The sequence below is a fragment of the Sus scrofa genome, chromosome 8 (genome assembly GCF_000003025.6).
Source record: "Sus scrofa isolate TJ Tabasco breed Duroc chromosome 8, Sscrofa11.1, whole genome shotgun sequence".
Lineage (NCBI taxonomy): Eukaryota > Metazoa > Chordata > Mammalia > Artiodactyla > Suidae > Sus > Sus scrofa.
The window spans coordinates 38,848,730-38,870,207 of record NC_010450.4 but is presented as its reverse complement, the minus strand read 5'-3'; the positions used below and the strand labels follow the sequence as shown (position 1 = coordinate 38,870,207).

Here is a 21,478-nt window from a genome sequence, read left to right as displayed (position 1 = left end):
GTAGCAAATGGCAGAGTGAACTTAAAACCGGGCAGTCGGATTTCAAACCATTCTTAATCAGCAAAAAATACTACTTTTAACCACTTTACAGAGTTATTAGGATTAAATGAGATCAGATATACAGAGTACCTAGCACCCTAAGTACTTACAGAATGTGATTCGCTTTACATTGCAGTCTAATGAGCCAAAAAATAAGCCCCCGGAGCATTACTGGCTCCCAGAAAAATCAAGTTCTTAGGAGGGCACCCCTTCCAGGCCAGAGGAACGCTTATTTCACCACCAACAGCGAGATTCTAGCCATCTCCCAAACGTCTGCCTGGAAAGTCTGAGTTCAATCAAACAACTGCGACAATTACAATAATTGTTCTTGGGACTTTTTGCAAAGCTGCTAAGTAAGCACACGGGACTCGAATTTGATGCTCTTCGCCAAATGCTCAAGTGTGCAGCCACCACCCAAGGCCTCCGCCCAGGCCAACCCAAGCAGCAGCCACCGCCCTGGAAGCTCACCTACAGCTGAGGGGGTGGGGGGAGGGTGGGGACGGACAGGTTCCCCTATCCTTCCCCTAGGTAATGTTCGGTACTGAAATTTATCCAGTCAAAACGTCACGGGTGAGGGGACTCGGAGTCGATACCAGCCTCTTGGTTCGTACCAGCCTCGTGGTTCAAGGCGACAGGTGAAGAAGTCGCGCCCCTTGAGCGCAGCCCCAGGGTGGCACGGGAACTCAGGAGGACTCATGGGAACACCGAATCCTCGGATCTGGAACCTCAATTTCGGGCTTTTCTTTTTCTTTTTCTTAACATATTCCTTCAGCAGAAGTTCCCGGGGGCGATAAGCATCTCTATTCTGAACACTGAGCGCGCTTTCCTCCCTCCCGGACTCAGCCTACCTCGCCCGGCACCGCAAACGCGCGCGGCAGGCGGCATCGGCTTACCCAGCAGGGTCTCCAGGAGCACGTCTCTCCACAGGGAGGGCATGGCAGCCTCCAGCAGCGCGCTGTCCAGGGAAGCTGCGCGCCCCGCACCGCCAGCACCCCGCACCCGCCCCGCCGCGACCTCCCGGGGCGGTGTCCGCACCCCGGGCCCGCGCCGAGTCTGCCTCCGCCCCCGTGCCCGGCCCAGGCGAGGGTGGGGCCGCCGCGCGCCGCCGCCGCGCGCCGCCCCCGCCCCGCCGCGCCCAGCGCAGCTCAGCCGCCCTGCGCCACCGCCTCCGCCGACGCGCAAGTCCCGGGGGCATCGGGCCCGCAGACGGACAAAAAGCGGGTCCCGGGTCCGCCAGCAGAACAGCCCCGGGGATGGCGCGCAGCAAGCGCCCCCGAGGACCGCATCCTTACAACTCCGGACCCGCGGTGCCCTTTAAACCAGGTCCAGTGGGCGCGCTGCAAGGAGAAGTCTGAGCCCCCCGGATTGGTGGCGGCGGCGGGGGCGCAGCTTTGGGTGAGCAGGTTCAAATGAGACCTCCGCGTCCTTAAGGCCTGGGTGAAGCTATTGGGCAAGCGGGCACCTGCGACAGCCACCTGTGTACGCTTCTTCTCAGTTTTGGTAGGAAACAGATCGCATTCTGGAAAGGTGGTTGAAAAACTCCAGAGATGACAGAATTTTCTATGGCTTTTAGCGACCTCACCACACCTGTTCAGGGGAAAGAAAACAACTGATGACAGTGGAGATTCCGCCCTCTTCTACTTTATGAATAACGACCTTTCAGAGTGCCCGTCGCTGAGATCGATGCTGAGCCGTTCTCGTGAACAATGAATCCAGTGAACTAGGCCAGTCATTTCTTGCTCAAGCATTACCTCAGCCCAGCATGTTTTGAATTTTTCTAGTACCTTCTCAAAGCAGTTTATTTTAATTCGCTTTAATTTGTTGGAACACTTTGTCATTTACCACCTCGGGAAGGTTTGCTCTGAAATTAAGCAAACAATGGTGAGTGGCCTAAAAGTATAAGAATCAAGAGCAGTTATTACGGTAAGTCCTTTGCAGTTTTGAGCAAGGAGTTCTAAATCGCTTAATTAGTGACTAGTACTCATTGTCACCAGATAGACATAAAGATTGATTGAATGGAATTGAGAGTCGGAAAATAAACCCTCTCATTTGGGGTCAAATGATTTTCACAGTTTGCCAAAACAGTTACAGGACAGAAGGGATAGTCTTTTCAACTAATGTTTCTAGGACAGATAAATATCCATATTCAACTGAAAAAGAATAAATAGGACAGGTATCCTCATCTCACACCATATAAAAAATTAACTCAGATGGTCTCAAAGACTTAAATGTAAGAGACAAAACCATAAAAATCTTTAAAGAACACATACACAGGAGTCAGTCTTCATGGTCTTTAGTTGGACAATGGTTTCTTAGATACAAGAGCAAACGCACAAGTAACCAAAGAAATAATAGATAAATTGGACTTCATGGAAATTAAAAGCATTTGTGCTTCAAAGGACAGTATTTAAAAAGTAAAAAGACAATGTGCAAAAGGGGAGAAAATATTTTAAAATCGTACATCTGGTAAGGAACTGGTGTCAAGAATATATTTTTTAAAAATTATAAATCAATAATATCTACCTTAAAGATGAACAAAGAATTTGATAGGCCTTTTTCCAAAGAACACCTACAAGTAGCTAATAAACAAAATATATTCTGGCTGCGGGTGTGACCCTAAAAAGCAAAATAAAAGAAAATTAGATCGTGGCAATGGTTGCCCAGCTCTGTGAAGAGACTAAAAACACTGCATGGCTCATGTTGAAAGCGTGAATTATATGGGGTGTGAATTATATCTCAATAAGACAGTTTTGAAAATGCAACTCATTGAAGTTATATCTTGTAAAACAATATTTTGATCGGATTTCAGTCCTTTAGTATCAGGCATTCTTCAATGTGTGCTAGGCGCCTGCAGACATCAGCCACTGCATTTTCCTTCCTCTTTGGCCATGTATGTTTCTTTTCCGTGCACCCATATGAAAAGCATCTAATTCTGTGCCGTGTGTGCCTATTTGGTGCTCTTCACAGCTTATCCCTTTTCAAAGCTAAGTGCTGGAAAAGCTTTGCGTCTACCAAGGGTGCAATGTGTTTTCTGCTCAGAGCTCAATTTTTGTCTTGGTGGGTTTTTTTGTTTTTGTTTTTGTTTTTCCTTTTCTCTGTAATACTTTGCTCACAGATAACCACAGGAAAATGCACTCTAACGGTGAGCCCAGAAAGGAAAGAAAACAAGTTTTGGTGAGCTGCTGCCTATTTTTGCTATAAAAACTGCGTTATACATCATGCTGGCCTTGTGCTAGGCATATTGTATGTTAAGTACATGTTTGGCAGTTACATCGGTAGCCTCTCCATCCTGAGATCTTTTTTATTTTATTTTATGGGCCACACCTATGGCATAAAGAAGTTCCCAGGCTAGGGGTCAAATTGGAGCTGGAGCTGTCAGCCTACACCACAGCCACAGCCACACCAGATCTGAGCTGCATCTGGGACCTATGCGCAGCTTTCCACAGCTCTGGATCCTTAACCCACTGAGCGAGGCTAGGGATCGAACCCACATCTTCATGGATACTAGTCAGATTCTTAACCCACTGAGCCACAATGGGAACTCACTTCATCCTAAGATCATGTTAATAGCCTTCTCTAGGTTTTCTCTAACTAATTCTGATTTTTTTTCCAATTGCAGAGACAAAAATGACCCTCAGGATGCTAGGGGGAATTTCATCAGAGTTTTTTTTCCCCTCCTCTTCTCCAAAAGACATAATGATGTTTTAGCTGTGTTTATAATAATTTTTCTGAATTATCATTTTGTCCCTTCATGGCACATTGTGAGAAATTTGAGCAGTTTTCCTGGTCCTTTCCTATGTAGTTTTTAAGTTTGAATTATTATTATTTTTAATTTTAATGATTTTTATTTTTTCCATTATAACTGGTGAATTATTATTGTTCCTATCAATAATATTATTGTCAGTTAACTATGAAAATGTCTTTCATTTCATTCCCAATTATCATATAAGTCAAACAGAATGCTCATATGAACTTTTAACTACTTTGTTCTCCATTGAATCTCATTGTTATCTAATTACTGTTACTGTATAATTTTTACCCATCCCATGCAAGATATGGGTCACTTGTATACAGCATCATTTGGTTCGCCCTGCTCTGTGAATGTATCCATTTATGTAAATTCATAATCAAGGCTGCTACTTCAATTTTTTTTTCTGTCTTTTTAGGGCCACACCCAAGGCATATGGAGGTTCCCAGGCTAGGGATCAAATTGGAACTGTAGTTGCCCACCTATGCCACAGCCACAGCAACACCAGATCCAAGCCACATCTGCAACCTACCTACAACAACGCCGGATCCTTAACCTCCTGAACAAGGCCAGGGATTGAACCCACATCCTCATGGATACTAATCAGGCTCGTTACCGATGAGCCTCAGAGGGAACTCCAAGATGTACTGATCTAGCAAAAACAGAAATGTTTTTCTTCAAAGAAGTGACTAAGGAGAAACCCATGCATATCACTTCAAGGTCTCAATTGTGCTCATTAATTTTTTTTCAGTTTCTTTAGTTACTTTAGGATGAGCTCAGTTCATGTTTTATGATGACAAATGTTTTATTTCTCGCTGTCATCACATGTCCACGGTGGGTCAGCTGCAGTCACATCTGGGACTTGGGCTCAGCAGCAGTGCCTGCTTGTGGGTCTCAAGGACCACCTCGCAGCAGATTTGTGGCCAAGCTGATCTCAGTGGGGCAGAGTCTATACAAAGGAGGCAGGAAGGGTTTTGGAACAGTAATGCAATCTATTATAACCCTCTTTTTTTGGGGCAGGGGTGCACCTAAGGCACATGGAAGTTCCCAGGCTAGGGGTCAGATTAGAGCTGCAGCCACAGCCACAACAACATAGGATCCAAGCCACATCTGCAACCTACACCCCAGCTTACAGCAATGCTGGATTCTGAACCCACTGAGCAAGGCCAGGGATCAAACCCATGTCCTCATGGATACTAGTTGGGTTTGTTAACTGCTGAGCCACAAAGGAAACTCCAACTCTCTTTTTTAAAATAGAGGAATGTGTAGTTCTGTTAGTTCTTTTAATTTTAGTTAGTAATTGATTAGTAGCTATTTAGTTATCTTGGCTTACCTGCTTTTCTTACATAGTATATTACGATAAACTATCTCGTGCCACATGACTGTTAATAGTTGTTCATTATTCCATAGTGTGATCATAGCTATTTAACTGTTCCCCTTTTGATGGATATTTAGATGGCTTTGTTATCAAATGGATGGGCTCCCTACCTAGAAAACATGAACATCTTTTTTTTTTTTTTTTCATACAGTCTACTCAAAAGGGAGAGGTTGCTTGTCTTCAATAAAATGAAAAAAGTAATGAACTTCTCTAAGAAGCTGATGGCCTTTGGCTCTGTTTTAGCCCAAGTCATCAAGGTGCAGGGCTTTGCTTGCAATCATCAGACTTCCACTTGCATCTTTGAGGAAGAGGATGAGTACTCTGCCTGCCTCTCTCCAGCTTGGACTGGTGAGTGTGTTTCCCTGGTGGAAAAACAGGGACTCTCCGAATGGCAGGGATGGTTAACGACCTACCAAATCTTCTGCTCCTCCTTCTTTGTGCCACAACAGAGTTGTTAACTGGAAAGCAGCTACAGCCAGAGGCTGCTCTTCTCAGCTCCCCTGCCTTCTCCATGGGGTCTGGAGTGACTAGCCGTCACCAATGGAGGTTTCATTCATTACAGAACTAGCATTGCCGTAACTAGGACACCCACATCCAATGTTTTCCACAGAGGTTAAGGGGGTATAAAAACGAATAGCTTTGGCATTCTCATCTGGCTCAGTGAAAACAAATCTGACTAGCATCCATGAGGACGAAGGTTCGATCCCTGGCCTCAATCAGGATCCAGCATTGCTATGAGCTGTGGTATAAGTTGCAGATGCGTCTTGGATCTGGCATTGCTGGCTGTGATGTAGGCCAGCAGCTATAGCTCTGATTCTACCCATAGCCTGGGAACCTCCATATGCCGAGAGTGCAGCCCTAAAAAAGCCCCCCCCCCGAAAAATAAATGGCTTTGAGAATTCATCCTAGGCCCCTCTGGGCACAAGAAAGAGGAAAGAGGAATACTCAGGTTACATAATATGAGCGTGGTACTTGAAATAATTTCTCCTTTAGGAGCTATTACGCTGCCCCAAATGAATATTTGTTCAGTAAACACTATCTAGGGAAATCAGTACAGACAGAGAGCTAGTCTCCTCAACTCCCACAGTTTCTGTCAAATTTTCAAGTAAAGTTACATGTGGGATCACCATGTGCTTTGAACTGGCAAAATGAAGAGCATAATGCACCTATTAAGAGTGGGACCTTTGGGGAGCTCCCTTCATGGCTCAGCAGTCAATGAACCCAACTAGTACCCATGAGGATACAGGTTTGATCCCAGGCCTCACTCACTGGGTTGAGGATCCAGTGTTGTCGTGAGTTGTGGTGTCAGTCACAGATGTGGCTCGGATCTGGCATGGCTCTGGCTGTGGTGTAGGCTGACAGCTATGGCTCCGATTTGACCCCTAACCTGGGAACTTCCATGTGCCATGGGTGTGGCCCTAAAAAGCAAAACAATAAAATAAAAATAAAAAAGAGTGGGGCCTTTAGAGTTCCCTGGGGGCTCAGCAGGTTAAGGATCTGGTGTTGTCACTGCTGTGGCTCAGGGCACTTCTGTGGCGTGGATTTAATTCCTGGCCTGGAACCTTCTGCATGCCATGGGTGCATATGACGCAAATGAACTTATTTATGAAAGAGAGGCAGACTCACAGACATGGAAAACAAACTTATCCAAAAGGATAGAGGGGGGAGGGATAAATTAGGAGTTTGAGATGAGCAGATACACACTCCTATATATAAAATAGATAACTGGGAATTTCCGTTGTGGCCAGTGGAAACAATCTGACTAGGATCCATGAGGACGCGGGTTTGATCCCTGGCCTCGCTCAGTGGGTCAGAGATCCAGCGTTGCACTGTGGTATAAGTTGCAGAAGCAGCTTGGATCCAGCGTTGCTGTGGCTATGGTGTAGGCTGGCATCTATAGCTCTGATTCGACCCCTAGGTTAGGGACTTCCATGTGCCGAGGGTACAGCCCTAAAAAAAAGCAAAAACTAAGATAAATAACTAAAGAGGACCTACTTGGAGCACAGGGAACTCTACTCAAGGTTTTGTAATAACCTATAAGGGAAAAGAATCGATAGTGGAGAAGAATCTACTCTTCTGTTCCCGTCAGGACAGGTGGCTCTCCAGATGGTCACACACCTGTTGTTCTGGGGCTTCCCTCCAGCCCCCTTTGAGAGATGCTTTCCCGTGTCTTCTGTGTTGGACTCCCCACTGCCAGAATCCTATGTCTTTTTCTCACCTGGGTTTATTCCAGTGACTTCCTGAGAAAGAATACATAGGAAGTAAGGGTGTTTTCTTTTTTTTTAAGGTTTTACCTGCAAATGTCATTGCCCTACTCTTGTACAATGCATTGAGATTGAGCAATTATTAGAATAATAAATACTTTAGGAATTCCCGTCATGGCACAGTGGTTAACGAATCCAACTAGGAACCAGGAGGTTCGGGTTCGATCTCTGGCCTCGCTCAGTGGGTTAAGGATCTGGCATTGCCATGAGCTGTGGTGTAGATCACAGACACGGCTCAGATCTGGTGTTGCTGTGGCCTGTGGTGTAGGCTGGTGACTATAGCTCTGATTGGGCTGCCGTGGGTGCAGTCCTAGAAAATACAAAAAAAAAAAAAACCCAGCAACTGGGCAGAACACTGTAAACCAACTGAAATGGAAAAAATAAAAATCATTTAAAAAAAAAGAGAAAAAATATCTGGGTCACCTTGCTGCACAGCAGAAATTGGCAGAACATTGCAAATCAACTATAATAAAAATTTGTGTAAAAATAAATAAATGCTTCCTTTTGCCCAAGCCAGTTTGATTCAGATTTCTGTCCCTTGAGAACACAGTGATCTTGATGAATTCCTCTTCCAACAAAGCAGATCCTTGTACTTGCCAAGGAGCTTACTCCTTGTGCACAGGGCCAGCTTCCCCCGGGAAGAAGTTGAGGAGTGATGGCCAAAAGGTAGAGGGTTCTTTTCTGTAGCGATGGAAATGTTGCAAAATTGAGGGTGGTGATGGTTGCACAACTCTGTGAACACATTGAAAGCCATCGAATGGTATATGTAGGTGAATTTTATGGTCCATGAACTGTATCTCAATAGGGCTTGCTTTGCCTTTTCTAGGGCCGCTCCCGAGGCACATGGAGGTTCCCAGGCTAGGGGTCTAATCGGAGCTGTAGCCGCCGGCCTACACCACAGCCACAGCAACTCGGGACCCGAGCCGCGTCTGCAACCTACACCACAGCTCACGGCAATGCCGGATCCTTAACCCACTGAGCAAGGGCAGGGATGGAACCGCATCCTCATGGTTCCTACTTGGATTCGTTAACCACTGCGCCACGACGGGAATTCCATAGGGTTTGCTTTTAAAACCATTATAAGTTATAGAATTACCATCTGTACCTATAAAATAGTTACCAAAGGAGTCTCCTTAAATCTCCCTGAGGCCAAATGAATGTGGGGTCCCATAAGAGTGGGGACCCACATGTTCCATGTCATCCCCACCAACGCCAGGTAAGCTGTGTTCCTACAACTGCAGAGCAGGAAATGCCTGCTCAGGACGGAAACAATCGCTGTGTCCGGGGCCTCAAGGTTTCCCAAAGAGTCGAAAGGGCATCCGTCCAAAGTAAAGACAATCTGCTCGAGTGAACATTTTCAATACAGTGAAAACAGAATAAGAACAGCTTGAGAAACATTGAGTTCATGTAATCATGTAAGGATTAGATTCAATTTTGTTTAGACATGACATGTTAGCACAAGTTAAAAAGAGAAGGGCTTACTTAGGAGACGCCTGGAGAATAATCAAGAATCCTTCAGCAGGAGTTCCTGTCGTGGCTCAGCTGTTAACGAATCTGACTAGTATCCACGAGGACGTGGGTTCGATCCCTGGCCTCCCTCAGTGGGTTAAGGATCCAGCATTGCTGTGAGCTGTGGTGTAGGTCACAGACATGGCTCGAATCTGGTGTTGCTGTGGCTCTGGCATAGGCCGGTGGCTAGAGCTCCGATTAGACCCCTAGCCTGGGAACCTCCATATGCTGCGGGTACAGCCCTAAAAAGACTCCTTCAGCAGTTCCTCGGGTTTATACATTTTTACTTATTGATTCTCGCACTCTCTGGGAGCCTTCTCAGGGAGGCTGAGTGCACAGGATGATCTGTGGTCCCAGCAAGGAGGAGCTCTCAGCCCGGGGTAGAGTCCCAAGTGCCCAATAATCTCAACACCACAGGGAAAGTGCTACCTGCAGGCATAAGCTGGGGGTGCTGGGGGCCCTGGGTCACAGGGATGTTATGATCTATTTACTCATCACTAATGCCTGAGCCTCCACTTTCTCACCTGTAAAGTGAAGCTAATTATGGAAAGAAAGGAGTACATCCCTGAACTAGCTGACCTGACTTGAAAGAAATAAAGATCAGATTCCTGCTGGTGACTTAACTCCCTTGGAAGTCCGTGACCCGACATGGAAATTTCTGGAAGGAGTTACCTAAATCCAAGATTTCCATTAGTATTGTCAGATTTTTCATTCATTTATTCATCTAATAAATATTAATTTAATTTCTATTCACCAAGGTTTTTTTTTTAATTTTTTAATTTTTTTTAGGGCTGCATCTGCGGCATATGGAGGGTCCTAGGCTAGGGTTTGAATTAGCTGCTGGCCTGCACCAGAGCCATAGCAACACCAGATCTGAGCCACGTCTGTGACCCACACAGCTCACAGCAACACCAGATCCTTAACCCACTGATCAAGGCCAGGGATCGAACACATTATCCTCATGGCTCCTGGTCAGGTTTGCTAACCACTGAGCCATGAAGGGAACTCCCACACTAGGTATTTTTTTTTTAACTGAAATACACACAGGGCTGAGCAGCAGTGTATCAGAGGCTGTGTAGACTCCGAAATTCTCTATTGCACATCTTTTCAAGGCATTAGGTTTACCTAGTGTAAGCAATTCATAACATTTTCATGATAAAGCAAATAGGGGTGTGCTACAGGGATGTAAAAAGCACACAAAGTTTTAAGATGAACCTTTAGGGGCTTGTGGTAGACTTTTTTGTTGTTTTTTTTTATTTATTTATTTTATTTTATTTTATTTATTTATTTATTTTTTGTCTTTTTGCTACTTCTTGGGCCACACCCTCGGCACATGGAGACTCCCAGGCTAGGGGTCGAATCGGAACTGTAGCCGATGGCCTACACCAGAGTCACAGCAACGCGGGATCCGAGCCACATCTGCAACCTACACCGCAGCTCACGGCAATGCCTAATCCTTAACCCACTGAGCAAGGCCAGGGATCAAACCCGAAACCTCATGGTTCCTAGTCGGATTCGTTAACCACTGCGCCACGACGGAAACTCCTGTTGTTGTCTTTTTAGATCTGCACTGCGGCATATGGAGGTTCCCAGGCTAGGGGTTTAATTACAGCTACAGCTGCTGGCCTACACCACAGCCACAGCAACACAGGATCTGAGTTGCATCTTCGACCTACACTGCAGCTCACAGCAACTCCAGATTCTTAATTCACTGAGCAAAGTCAGGGATCAAACCCACGTCCTCATGAATACTAGTCAGGTTCGTTAACAACTAAGCTATGATGAGAACTCCTATGGTAGACATCTTTGATTTATGTCTTTCAGAATTCAGGGGGAATGTGTTTCTTCTCTTCTGCCATTAACTGAACATCAGTTTGTTTTTGTTTTTTTGTTTGTTTGTTTTATGTTTTTGTCTTTTTGCCTTTTCTAGGGCCGCTCCTGCGGCATATGGAGGTTCCCAGGCTAGGGGTCTAATAGAGCTGGAGCCGCTGGCCTACATCACAGCCACAGCAACGCCAGATCCAAGCCAAGTCTACGACCTACACCACAGCTCACGGCAACTCCGGATCCTTAACCCACTGATCGAGGCCAGGGATCGAACCTGCAACCTCATGGTTCCTAGTTGGATTCGTTAACCACTGAGCCACGCCGGGAACTCCTGAATATCAGTTGTTAAATAAGGATCTTAGAAGATTCAAAATATGCATCCTTCAGAAAGTATGTAATCTGAACTGAAACAAGATTACAGGAACAAATGAATCAAGTCTATATCCATGTGTATCTTTTTTTCAGAATACATATTTTTTTATCTTTTAAAGTATAATTGGTTTACAATGTTATGCTAGTTTCTGTTGTATAACAAAGAGACCCAGTCACACACACATATATATACAAGTGTATATATACATATACGCACATACGTGTTTTTTTTTTTTTTTTTGAGAAGTGTGAGAGAGATTGCTTCTGCGTCTGTGAATTCTTTTTTTTTTTTTTTTTTTTTTTTTGTTGCCATGTGCAATGGCTTGATGTGGGATTTCAGTTCGCAGACCAGGGATTGAACCCGGGCTGAAAGTGCCAAATCCTAACCACTAACCATCAAGGAACTCCCTGTGAAGTCATTTTATATTAGACTCCTGCCGTGACAGAATGATAAGAAACCAATTCAGAATCCCCACTAGAGAAACCTGGAAAAGAAAATGAAATTCAGCAGATAACTCACTAAGGAAACAGATTCAGAAATAGCAAAGGATGGGTCCTTCTTCCAAAGAGCACAAGCTCACACCTGCTAAGATGATCGAGGCAGGTGGGCTCAGAAGGATGGAGATGATTACAAAGGGCAGTGATGGGGGAAAGGCCATCCCAGGTAAATGGAGTTGATGTCTAGAAAGGGGACAGAGTAGGAAAAGTAAAATTCTATTGGATTCTGAGAGTAGTCTGTTGGTCTAAAACAGAAGTTTCAGAGTTCCCATCATGGTGCAGTGGTTAACGAATCTGACTAAGAACCATGAGTTGCAGGTTTGATTCCTGGCCTTGCTCATTGGGTTAAGGATCCGGCATTGCCATGAGCTGTGGTGTAGGTGGCAGATGCAGCTCAGATCCCATGTTGCTGTGACTCTGGTGTAGGCCGGTGGCTATAGCTCCGATTAGACCCCTAGCCTGGGAACCTCCACATGCTGCGGGAGCAGTCCTAGAAAAGACGAAAAATAAAAAAAAAAATAAAATAAAACAGAAGTTTCACCAAGCATGCCAGCGCAGCCTAGTGAGGGGACCTGGAAACCAAGGACAAAGAATGTGCCATGTACCTGCCACTTGGCTCATGCTCAAGGGAAGCTTGCTGATTTAACAGCTCCACAGCTCTCTGGCATGTGAAAACGAGTTCAGCACCCGTCGGCTTGAAATGGTTCCAGTTTGCTTCCTCCGCCTCTTCCCTCTCCTCCATCCTGTCCCATTCCAACTCACACACACAGAGGTAACATTTTGCGACACCACCCACACCATTAGCTTCATGACATGCAATTAAGCCAGGAGTAGTCCTGTGGAATGAGTCATCCAGGGAGGGAATAATTTATGCTGGTAGATGCCATGGGACAGGGGTGGGATTGCCTGCTTTGAGGTTGACCCCTGCAAGGGCAGCGTTTATATCTTCATGGTTGCTAGATTGCCCTGGGAAGGAACTGTGTCTTGAGGAGTTTAGTTCCCAAGTGTCAGATCTGAGGGAGTCCGTGAGAGCACCCCTCTTTCCCACTCTCCCCAGTCTTTGAACCATCTGAGATATAAAGGGAGCAAGCAGATGGAGATCAAAACCGAGCAGCTTAATTACTGGTAAAAACTGAATGGGAGGACGTGCCTGCAATGTGCTGCAACAATGGGTGTCCTAATATCCGAACCCAAGGATCAGGCAGACTCACCCACTCAGCCCCTGGCAGGCCTAGAAAACCGAAGATCTCATCCACCCAGCAGAGTCTTTACTGGGTGGCCAGTTGCAGAACGTGCTTCTGCAGCGATCCCAGTGAGCAGAGGCGGAAGAAGTCCTGAGGGTTGTATGCTAGCCACTCCTTCCCAGACCACCAGCATCTCCTGGAGGGAGACTGGAGCAAGGTGGCCAGAGAGGACAGAAGTGTTATCCTGTAAAGTGTCCCTAGAGGAGTTCCCATCATGGCACAGCGGCAATGAATCTGACTAGGAACCATGAGGTTGCGGGTTCTCTCCCTGGCCTCACTCAGTGGGTTAAGGATCTGGTGTTGCTGTGAGCTGTGATGGAGGCTGCAGACGTGGCTTGGATCCTGCATTGCTGTGGCTGTGGTGTAGGCTGGCAGCTCTAGCTCTGATTTGACCTCTAGCCTGGGAACCTCCATATGCCTTGGGTGCGGCCCTAAAAAGCAAAAAAATAAATAAATAAAGGGCCCCAGAGGCTAAGACGACCGCCCCCCCCCATATGTGGCGTTACTAAGCATGAGTGTGCCAGATTGTCTATGTGATGGGGACTTTACTGGGGCCAACTTGAAACAAGAGGCCCGTTGAGCAAAGATGCTCAGGTGCTCACTTGGTCCTCTGTCCAGTGGTGGAAGCTGCAGTGCTTCTTTCTGTTCTGGAAAGAATCAATTGACCAGCCCCTTACCTATAAGATGCATCGTCCTGGAGGCAGTGGAGGAGGGCAAAGAGTGTATCAGAAGGAATTCCACACTGTTCCTCCTGGAGATTTCTAGGGTGCAAAGCACGTTGTTAGGGAGGTTTGGAATGAATTTGCACAGGGATCCCAGGCCCTTGGGAGGCGTTGGGGGTAGGGAGGTGGGGGTGGCGAGGATGGAGAATGAACCAGAGTCCCAGCACTTAAGGCCTCACCTCCTGCTTTCAGTAATCTGAAGCCCTGCAAACTGGCTGGCTAGGAAGAAATAGCATCGATCTTTCCAAGAGATAATAAAATTTGAGAAGGCAGGGCAGACTATAGCAACAAGGCTTTTATTTTTTATCTAAATTATTTTAAATACATCTGTTTTTCCCTAGATGGCATATTTTCAAGGATAAAAAAGAAAACTTAATGACCCAATGATGCTTTGCCTGGAAATATATTTAATGTTAATTTGACAATATTAAATCAGTGGTAATCACTGTAGAACTGGGCTGTAAGTAAATTGTATTCTATTCTATTACAGAAGAATGTGAGATTCCAAGCCATTTAATAATACATATGACATAATATATATAATAATATAGAGAGATCAAACTTTAGCCCATTTATTAAAACCAAAATTTTCAAGCCTGGTGGCACACAAGAAATAATCACATTAAACTACAAATAATTATTGCAAGCTTGTTTTCTTTATCATTATTATTATTACTGTTGTTATTAATATTATTATTATTTTAGGGCCGTACTCTAGCCATATGGAAGTTCCCAGGCTAGGGGTCCAAATGTGAACCTCAGTGTCAACCCAAGTTGCTGCAGTTGGACTCTTAACCCACCATGCCACAGAGGGAACTCCTTGGTTTCTTTTTTTTTTTTTAATGTCTGATTTGCTCCCTTCTTATAAAAAGCCTAGTGCATATTACATATTATGTCACGTTCATAGTTTTAAAATTAAAAGGTGTCTTAGAAAACATCTAGTTATTTAGTTAAGCAGGTACCCCCAATTCTTGCATTTTACAGATGAATAAGTGACATATCCAAGGTCAAGTTGTTGCAAGGACAAAACTAGACCCATCTCTTGATTTCAAAATCATACTTTAAAATTTGCATTTTTAGGTAGGCAGTGTTCGCCAAATATCAGTGAAGAAAAGTTCATTCATAATGTTGTCTCAAGTTTGCTGTACCCTTCCTGACTCTCTGCTTGTTCTGTCAACTACTGAGAGTTGAAATCACCAAATATAATTGTGGAATTTTCTATTCTTTTTATTGTTTTTTTTTTTTTTTTTGGCTGCACCCATAGCAGGTACAACACCCCCACCCCCGAGGGGGGGCCAGGGATCAAACCCGTGTCACAGCAGCGACTGGAGCCATACCAGTGCCAATGATGAATCCTTAATCCACTCAGTGACCAGGGAGCTCCTTTTTAAGTGTTCATTTAAACATATTTCCTGATTCTGAATTTTCTCTTTTTTAGACTGACTTTCCATCCACCTGATCTAAATTAAAGCAGTTTTCTGCACAGATAGGAATAGCAGAATGGAATCAATAAGTTGTCCCTGGCAGGAAGATTTTGTCTCAAGAGTGAGAGACGACGAGTTCCCATTGTGGCTCAGCAGGTTAAAAACCCAACACTGTGTCTATGAGGATGTTGTTTTGATCCCTGACCTTGCTCAGTGGGTTCAGGATCTGGCATTGCTGAAATCTGCAGTGTAGGTAGCAGATGTGGCTTGGGGCGGGTGTTACGGCGGCTGTGGCACAGGCCAGCAGCTGCAGCTCCGATTCTACCCTTACCCTGGGAACTTCCATATGCTGCAGGTGTGGCAATAAAAAAAATTTTTTTTTAAAGCAAGAGAAAAATTTCAAATAGAAGTAATAAATCAACTTTGAATTGTTGGATGATTCTTTTCATTAAGGAAAAGAAGCAAAAATACATTTAATTGGAAAAAATATTAAATTTCTTGCTAATTTGGCCTGAAAAGCTACCATCTTAAAAAAATAACAGAAATCATACCACTACAAGGGGAACACACATAGATAAACAGGTTAATAGGTGCTATCGACTTCAAATCGTACTAAAGATTACATGTTATGCAAGAAAACTACAAAATGTCCTAAAATCTTATACATGATTCAGAAATTTCCCCAAATTTGACCACCATCCTAAACACACAACACTGCAAATGGACTGGGAAGCTGAGGGAAATTCTTCTCAACTATCAACAGTAGAAAATTTTTGATGAATCACGATGGAGGAAGATCCGATTTATCTTTCTATCCTCACTGTAGAAAATATCACATCTTTTTTTATGAAGAGACAAAGAACTTTTTGATGTAGGGAAAAAGAATGTTAGGGAGGTGTGTGAGATAGCTAGTTAATGAAAAGCATTTTATTTTTCTGGATTATGCGGTGTTTTGTGGTGGCTGTCAGCGTTTTCAGATGTGTATGTAATCTGTTGCCATTTCTTTTCTCACTCAAAAATAGATTTTCTCTTCCACATCTGACTTTGTATTTGTAATTTTGTTTGTTTTCTTTTTGTTTGTTTTTGGGGTTTTTTTTTGGGAGGGGGGGCATTTCCTGGGCCAGTCCGGTGGCATATGGAGGTTCCCAGGCTAGGGGTCAAATCGGAGCTGTAGCCTCCGGCCTACACCACAGCCACAGCAACGCAGGGTCCAAGCCACGTCTGCAACCTACACCACAGCTCACGGCAACACTGGATCCTTAACCCACTAAGTGAGGCCAGGGATTGAACCCGCAAGCTTTTGGTTCCTAGTCAGATTTGTTAACCACTGAGCCACGACGGGAACTTCCAATGTATTCTTTCACCTTAAAGAGGGCCCCCTCAAATTGAATATGCTACGGGTCCCACAAAACCATGACCTGGTCAGATATAAGTTAAAATGGCAATGTATTTTCTGAGTAGGAAGAAATCGGGGTGTCTTTTGGGAGTATCTTTAGGGAGGATTCAATCAGCAGCTCACTGGTGTGGTCATGGGACTGTGGTTGTACTGGGCCTTGACCAGCAGGTGGCAGTAAGGTAGAGCAGTTCCAAATAAGAGCCTGCATTGCTGTCAAAAAAAAACAAAGGCAAGATAAAAGGGGTTTTTTGCATACTGCCTGGTGGCAAATGTTTTACTTTGGTGCTTTGGAAAATTTTAGAGGAAGAATCTTTTAAGAAAGATATGAAGCATAAATATAGCTTCCCTAACCACTTAAAATAAATCGAGTCAGATATTTAATAGCACACAGGCATGCCCCCATATTGTAATTATTTATTTGGTTATACTGCTAGGAGCCCTGAGCTTCAGAGTTTTACTACACCAAAACTAGTTTCTCCTAGGGAATGTCTTTTCCCTTATTACCTTGCAGGAGAGGGCATTGCTTTTCCACTGAAGAACAGCCTCTTCTAATCTCGGAAAGCAAATACTAATTTGCAGGGTCTGTTTCATGCAAAATTAAAGACTCATAGCAGTATCATGGGCCCATGGCAGGTGGAAAGGTCACAATCAGTTAAACCCCAGGGTCTTTTGCAATGCAGATGCCCAAGATTCTTGGCGTAACTCTGAACAATAACAGCGAATACTTCCTCGAGGCTGCCTCTGTGCCTGGCATTGTTCCAAATTCTGCATGTTGTCTTAATAGCTCAAGTGATGCTCTCAACAACCCACCACCACAGTAGTACTGCTATTACTCTCGTTTTCAGATGAGGAAACTGAGCCACAGAGAGGCTATGACAGACTCAGATCACACAGCCAATGCCAGAGCCAGGTTTTGAGTCTAGGCAGCCTGGTTCGAGGCTTGAGGCACTTGGCCACCTGTTACAGTCTTTTGCTACAAGTCCAGTCCTATCTTTATCCTCCCAAAGAAAACATCATTATATGGTGATCAGTAGGACATATCTCAAGAACAGCAATGTTGCAATACTCTGGTCATTTAACGATGATGGAAAGAATGCTGCTCCTGAGATTCTCCCCTCTGTGATAGGAACGCCGCACTGCCCAGGAGTAGACGAGAGAGAATTCTGCTTCACTCACGTTCTTCTCTGGTGACTGATCAACTCAGCGGCCAGATCACAAACTTCCCAAGGCACTGCACCAAGCTTTCTCTCTACTTCACACTCCTCCCAAGTTATCCAATCTCCTCCCCTTGCTCTGAAACTCTGGAAGAATCAACTGTGCCAACTTTTCCTAATCATTCGCTCACCCTTCAACCCTCAACTTAGCCTCTGCCCCACCCATTCCTGGGGAGCTGATCTCAGGGAGGTCGCTGAGAACTTTCAACCAGCCAACTCCACCTCTGCCAGCCACTTCCCTTGGCTGCCATAACCCTTCTCCCTCTCCATCTCCTGCTAACTCTCTGCCCTTTCCTCCTTCGCTGACTTCCCCTCCTCTGCCCTGTTCTCCTCCTCTTTCCTGCTACACCCCTGCTCAGCCCTCCCATCCTTCTGGGCCTGTCTTTAAAGACTGATGATTCCCAAGATGTTCCTTTTTTTTTTTTTGGTCTTTCTTTAGGACTACACCTGCTGCATATGGAGGTTCCCAGGCTGGGGATCAAATCGGAGCTGTAGCCGTGGACCACAGCCACAGACACAGCAACGCGGGATCCGAGCCGCATCTTTGACCTACACCACAGCTCACGGCAACGCTGGATCCTTAAGCCACTGGGCAAGGCCAGGGATCAAACCCATGTCTTTGGGTTCATTAACCACTGAGCCATGACGGAAACTCCCCAAGATATTCTTATTCCAGCTACTCTCCTTTGTATTCAGCCCAGATTTCCTGCTGTCAGTCCTAATCTCTCTTTGGACGTTTCTACGCAAAAATGTCCAACATAAACAGACTTGTGGTTGCTGGGGGGGGGCAGGAGGGAGTAGGATGGACTGGGAGTTTGGGGTTAGTGGATGTGAACTATTACATTTAGGATGGATAAGCAGTGAGGTTCTGCTGTACAGCACAGGGAACTATATCCAATCACTTGTGATAGAACATGATAGAAGGTAAGATGAGAAAAAGAATATATGTATGTATGTATGTATGACTGTGTCACTTCTCTGTACAGCAGAACTTGACAGAACATTGTAAATCAACCATAATAAAAAAAATTTATTTTAAATGTCCAGAGATCCCGCCATGGTGCAGTGGGTTAAGAATCTGATTTGCAATGGCTCCGGTCCCTGTGGAGGCATGTGTTTAATCCCTGGCTTGATGCAGTGGGTTAAGGATCCAGCGTTGCTGCAGCTTGGATTTAATCACTGGCCCAGGAATTTCCATATGCCATGGGTGTGGCAAAAAAAAAATGTCCAACATGTTACCTTCTGCCCACCGTCTGCATTCGTTCTCTTAGGGTCCCTATTTCAGCTAATGGCATCCTCCTTAACCAAAGGTAGACATCCCGAACCACTTTGCATCCCATCTCATCCTTGAATCCACCGGGTCAGTGCGTGGTGGTGACTTCCTCTGACAGGTCTCAGACTGCTTCCCGCCTGGTCTCCCTTTGCACAGCTCCTGCTCTGTCTCATACCTGTCTCTCCTCATCAGCTCTGACCAATAGCATTTCCTAACCTGTCACCCTTGTCAGTCTGTTTCCACAGCCACCCCCACACTTCCACACTATTTAACACTGACCTTGCTCCTAAATAAAGACTGAAGACATTACCCTTCTGCTTTAAGAGCTTTGGTGGCTTCCCACTAAGGACTGCGTGTGTTCCTTAGAATGTCACTTAAGGGATGGCTGTAGTCCAGTCCCAGCTCATGTGTCTAAGCTCACCTCTGGCTACAGTGCCCACTACACACCCTAGACTTCAGCCACCCATTTGGACAGGGCCAAGAACACAAGCTCATTGAGCAGACAGCTCAGGGGTCCACACCTGACTCTCCCACTTCTGGCTTTGTGACTGTAGAACTGTGATTTAATCTCTCTGAGCCTCCGTTTCTTTATCTCCAAAGTGGCTATAATGATCCCTGTGCAGGGAGTTCCCATCGTGGCTCAGTGGTTAATGAGTCCGACTAAGAACCACGAGGTTGTGGGTTCGATCCCTGGCCTTACTCAGTGGGTTAAGGATCCCGCATTGCTGTGGCTGTGGTGTAGGCTGGCGGCTACAGCTCCGATTCGACCCCTAGCCTAGGAACCTCCATATACCGTGGCAGTGGCCCAAGAAATGGCAAAAAGACCAAAAAAAAAAAAAAAAAGATCCCTTTGCAGCAAGGATGCCTAGTCCCTGAATGAACATTTACAGGATGTCTACCATGTACCTAAGGTTGTGCTTAGAACTCAATATAGTTCCTTTTGCTATACCTACTTCCTCTAAACTATTTTTTTTTTTTTTTTTTGGCCGTGCCTGTGACATGTGGAAGTTGCCAGGCCTGGGATCAAACCCGCACCACAGCAGCGACTCGAGCCACTGCAGTGACAACACCCCTTTCCACCTAAACAGACCTCTCCCACCCCCTCCCCGCATCCTTCAAGGCCAAGTTCTGTGGCACTAGTGAAGGCTGAAGACAAGGCCCAGCACACCTCCCTCTGTACATGGTCCAGTTATTTACTGTGTATCTTGTTGTCTTTCTAATGGGGTCTTTCCTCCTCCAGATCTGGAGCGCTTTGAAAGGAGGAATGTTATCCTTTGTATCCTTGCATCTTAAGCATCTAAATATGTACATAAATACATTCAAGAGGAGAAAATTACAGTCTTGTCTATTGTTACCAAGAGTCTGTGACTCAGCGTGATTCGCTGCAAATTAATTACAGATATTCTCTCTGTTGAAATGTCCCAGGCGTTTTTCAAATTGCCTTCCATATTGTACTAAATAACATTTTGCTTTGGCACAATAAGACCCTGTGGATTTGACATATGAAGTGCTTCAGAAAATAGGCATGAATGAACCATGTTTGCATTTGGAAACGGGGAAGAGTTAGGTGGAAAACAGCCTTTGTTCATGTTTGGGGGTTTTTTTGTTTGTTTTGCTTTTTTGGGACACACCTGAGACACATGGAGGTTCCCAGGCTAGGGGTTGAATTGGAGCTACCGCTGCCAGCCTACACCACAGCCACAGCAACACCAGATGAGCCACATCTGAGATCTCCACCACAGCTCATGGCAACAAGGGATCCTTAATCCACTGAGCGAGGCCAGGAATCAAACCTTTGTCCTCGTGGATCCTAGTCAGATTCGCTTCCACTGAGCCACGTGGGAACTCCCTTGTTTGTGTCTTATTTTGAATAGTTTTGAACTGATGATGATGAACTATGCTAGCCTCTGTTATTATTATGCACCTTTCTTTTACTTATTTTACTTTGTTGGTCTCACCCCTTCTCACTAGAATGTAAATATTCAAGAAGGCAAGATTCTTGGAGTTCCCATCATGGCGCAGTGGAAACGAATCTGACTAGGAACCATGAGGTTGTAGGTTCGATCCCTGGCCTCGCTCAGTGGGTTAAGGATCCGGAGTTGCCGTGAGCTGTGATGTAGCTCTCAGACTTGGCTCGGATCCGGTGTTGCCGTGGCTGTGGTGTAGGCCGGCATCAGTAGCTCCGATTTGCCCCCTAGCCTGGGAACCTCCATATGCCATAGGAGCAGCCCTGAAAAGCAAGTCAATAAATAACCAAACAAATAAATAAATAAAGCCTGCTTTGTGCAAAGCATTGTGAGCATGGTTCCAGCTTTTGAAGGAGCACAGTCCAGGGGATGACTATGAAGCAATATCAAGGATGTTTTAGATCCTTTACAGAATATAAGCTACCTAAAGCAGGTCTTTGGTTTTCCAATCTTTGTATTCCACAGAGCATCTCCTGTGGTGCCATGCATTGAGTAAACGCATATTTCTAGGTTAAGAAATTTCTGGAAAAAAAAAAAAGCTTGCTTGCCCTTCATACAACATTGTCCAGAAAGGAAGTCCTCCACCATCACTCCCCAAATAAG

At 45.1% G+C, this 21,478-nt stretch overlaps 1 protein-coding gene and 1 long non-coding RNA gene across 3 annotated transcripts in view; one reads left to right on the top strand and one right to left on the bottom strand.

Annotated features, from left to right (window-relative positions):
* The window catches only part of CWH43 (cell wall biogenesis 43 C-terminal homolog), a 75,690-nt gene extending 74,638 nt beyond the window's left edge, over positions 1–1,052 (bottom strand). The window contains exon 1 of one of the 2 annotated variants that reach the window (XM_013978667.2): positions 933–1,052. In XM_013978667.2, coding sequence (XP_013834121.1) covers positions 933–975 — 43 coding nt within the window. In that variant the 5' untranslated portion in view covers positions 976–1,052. The remainder of the gene's footprint in view (positions 1–932) is intronic. The other variant, XM_003128968.5, reaches the window with a different exon arrangement.
* Positions 1,192–21,478, top strand: part of LOC110262084 — a 60,893-nt gene continuing 40,606 nt past the window's right edge. Inside the window, exons 1-2 of the long non-coding RNA XR_002346629.1 lie at positions 1,192–1,962; positions 5,317–5,513. This is a non-coding gene — a long non-coding RNA (uncharacterized LOC110262084). The remainder of the gene's footprint in view (positions 1,963–5,316; positions 5,514–21,478) is intronic.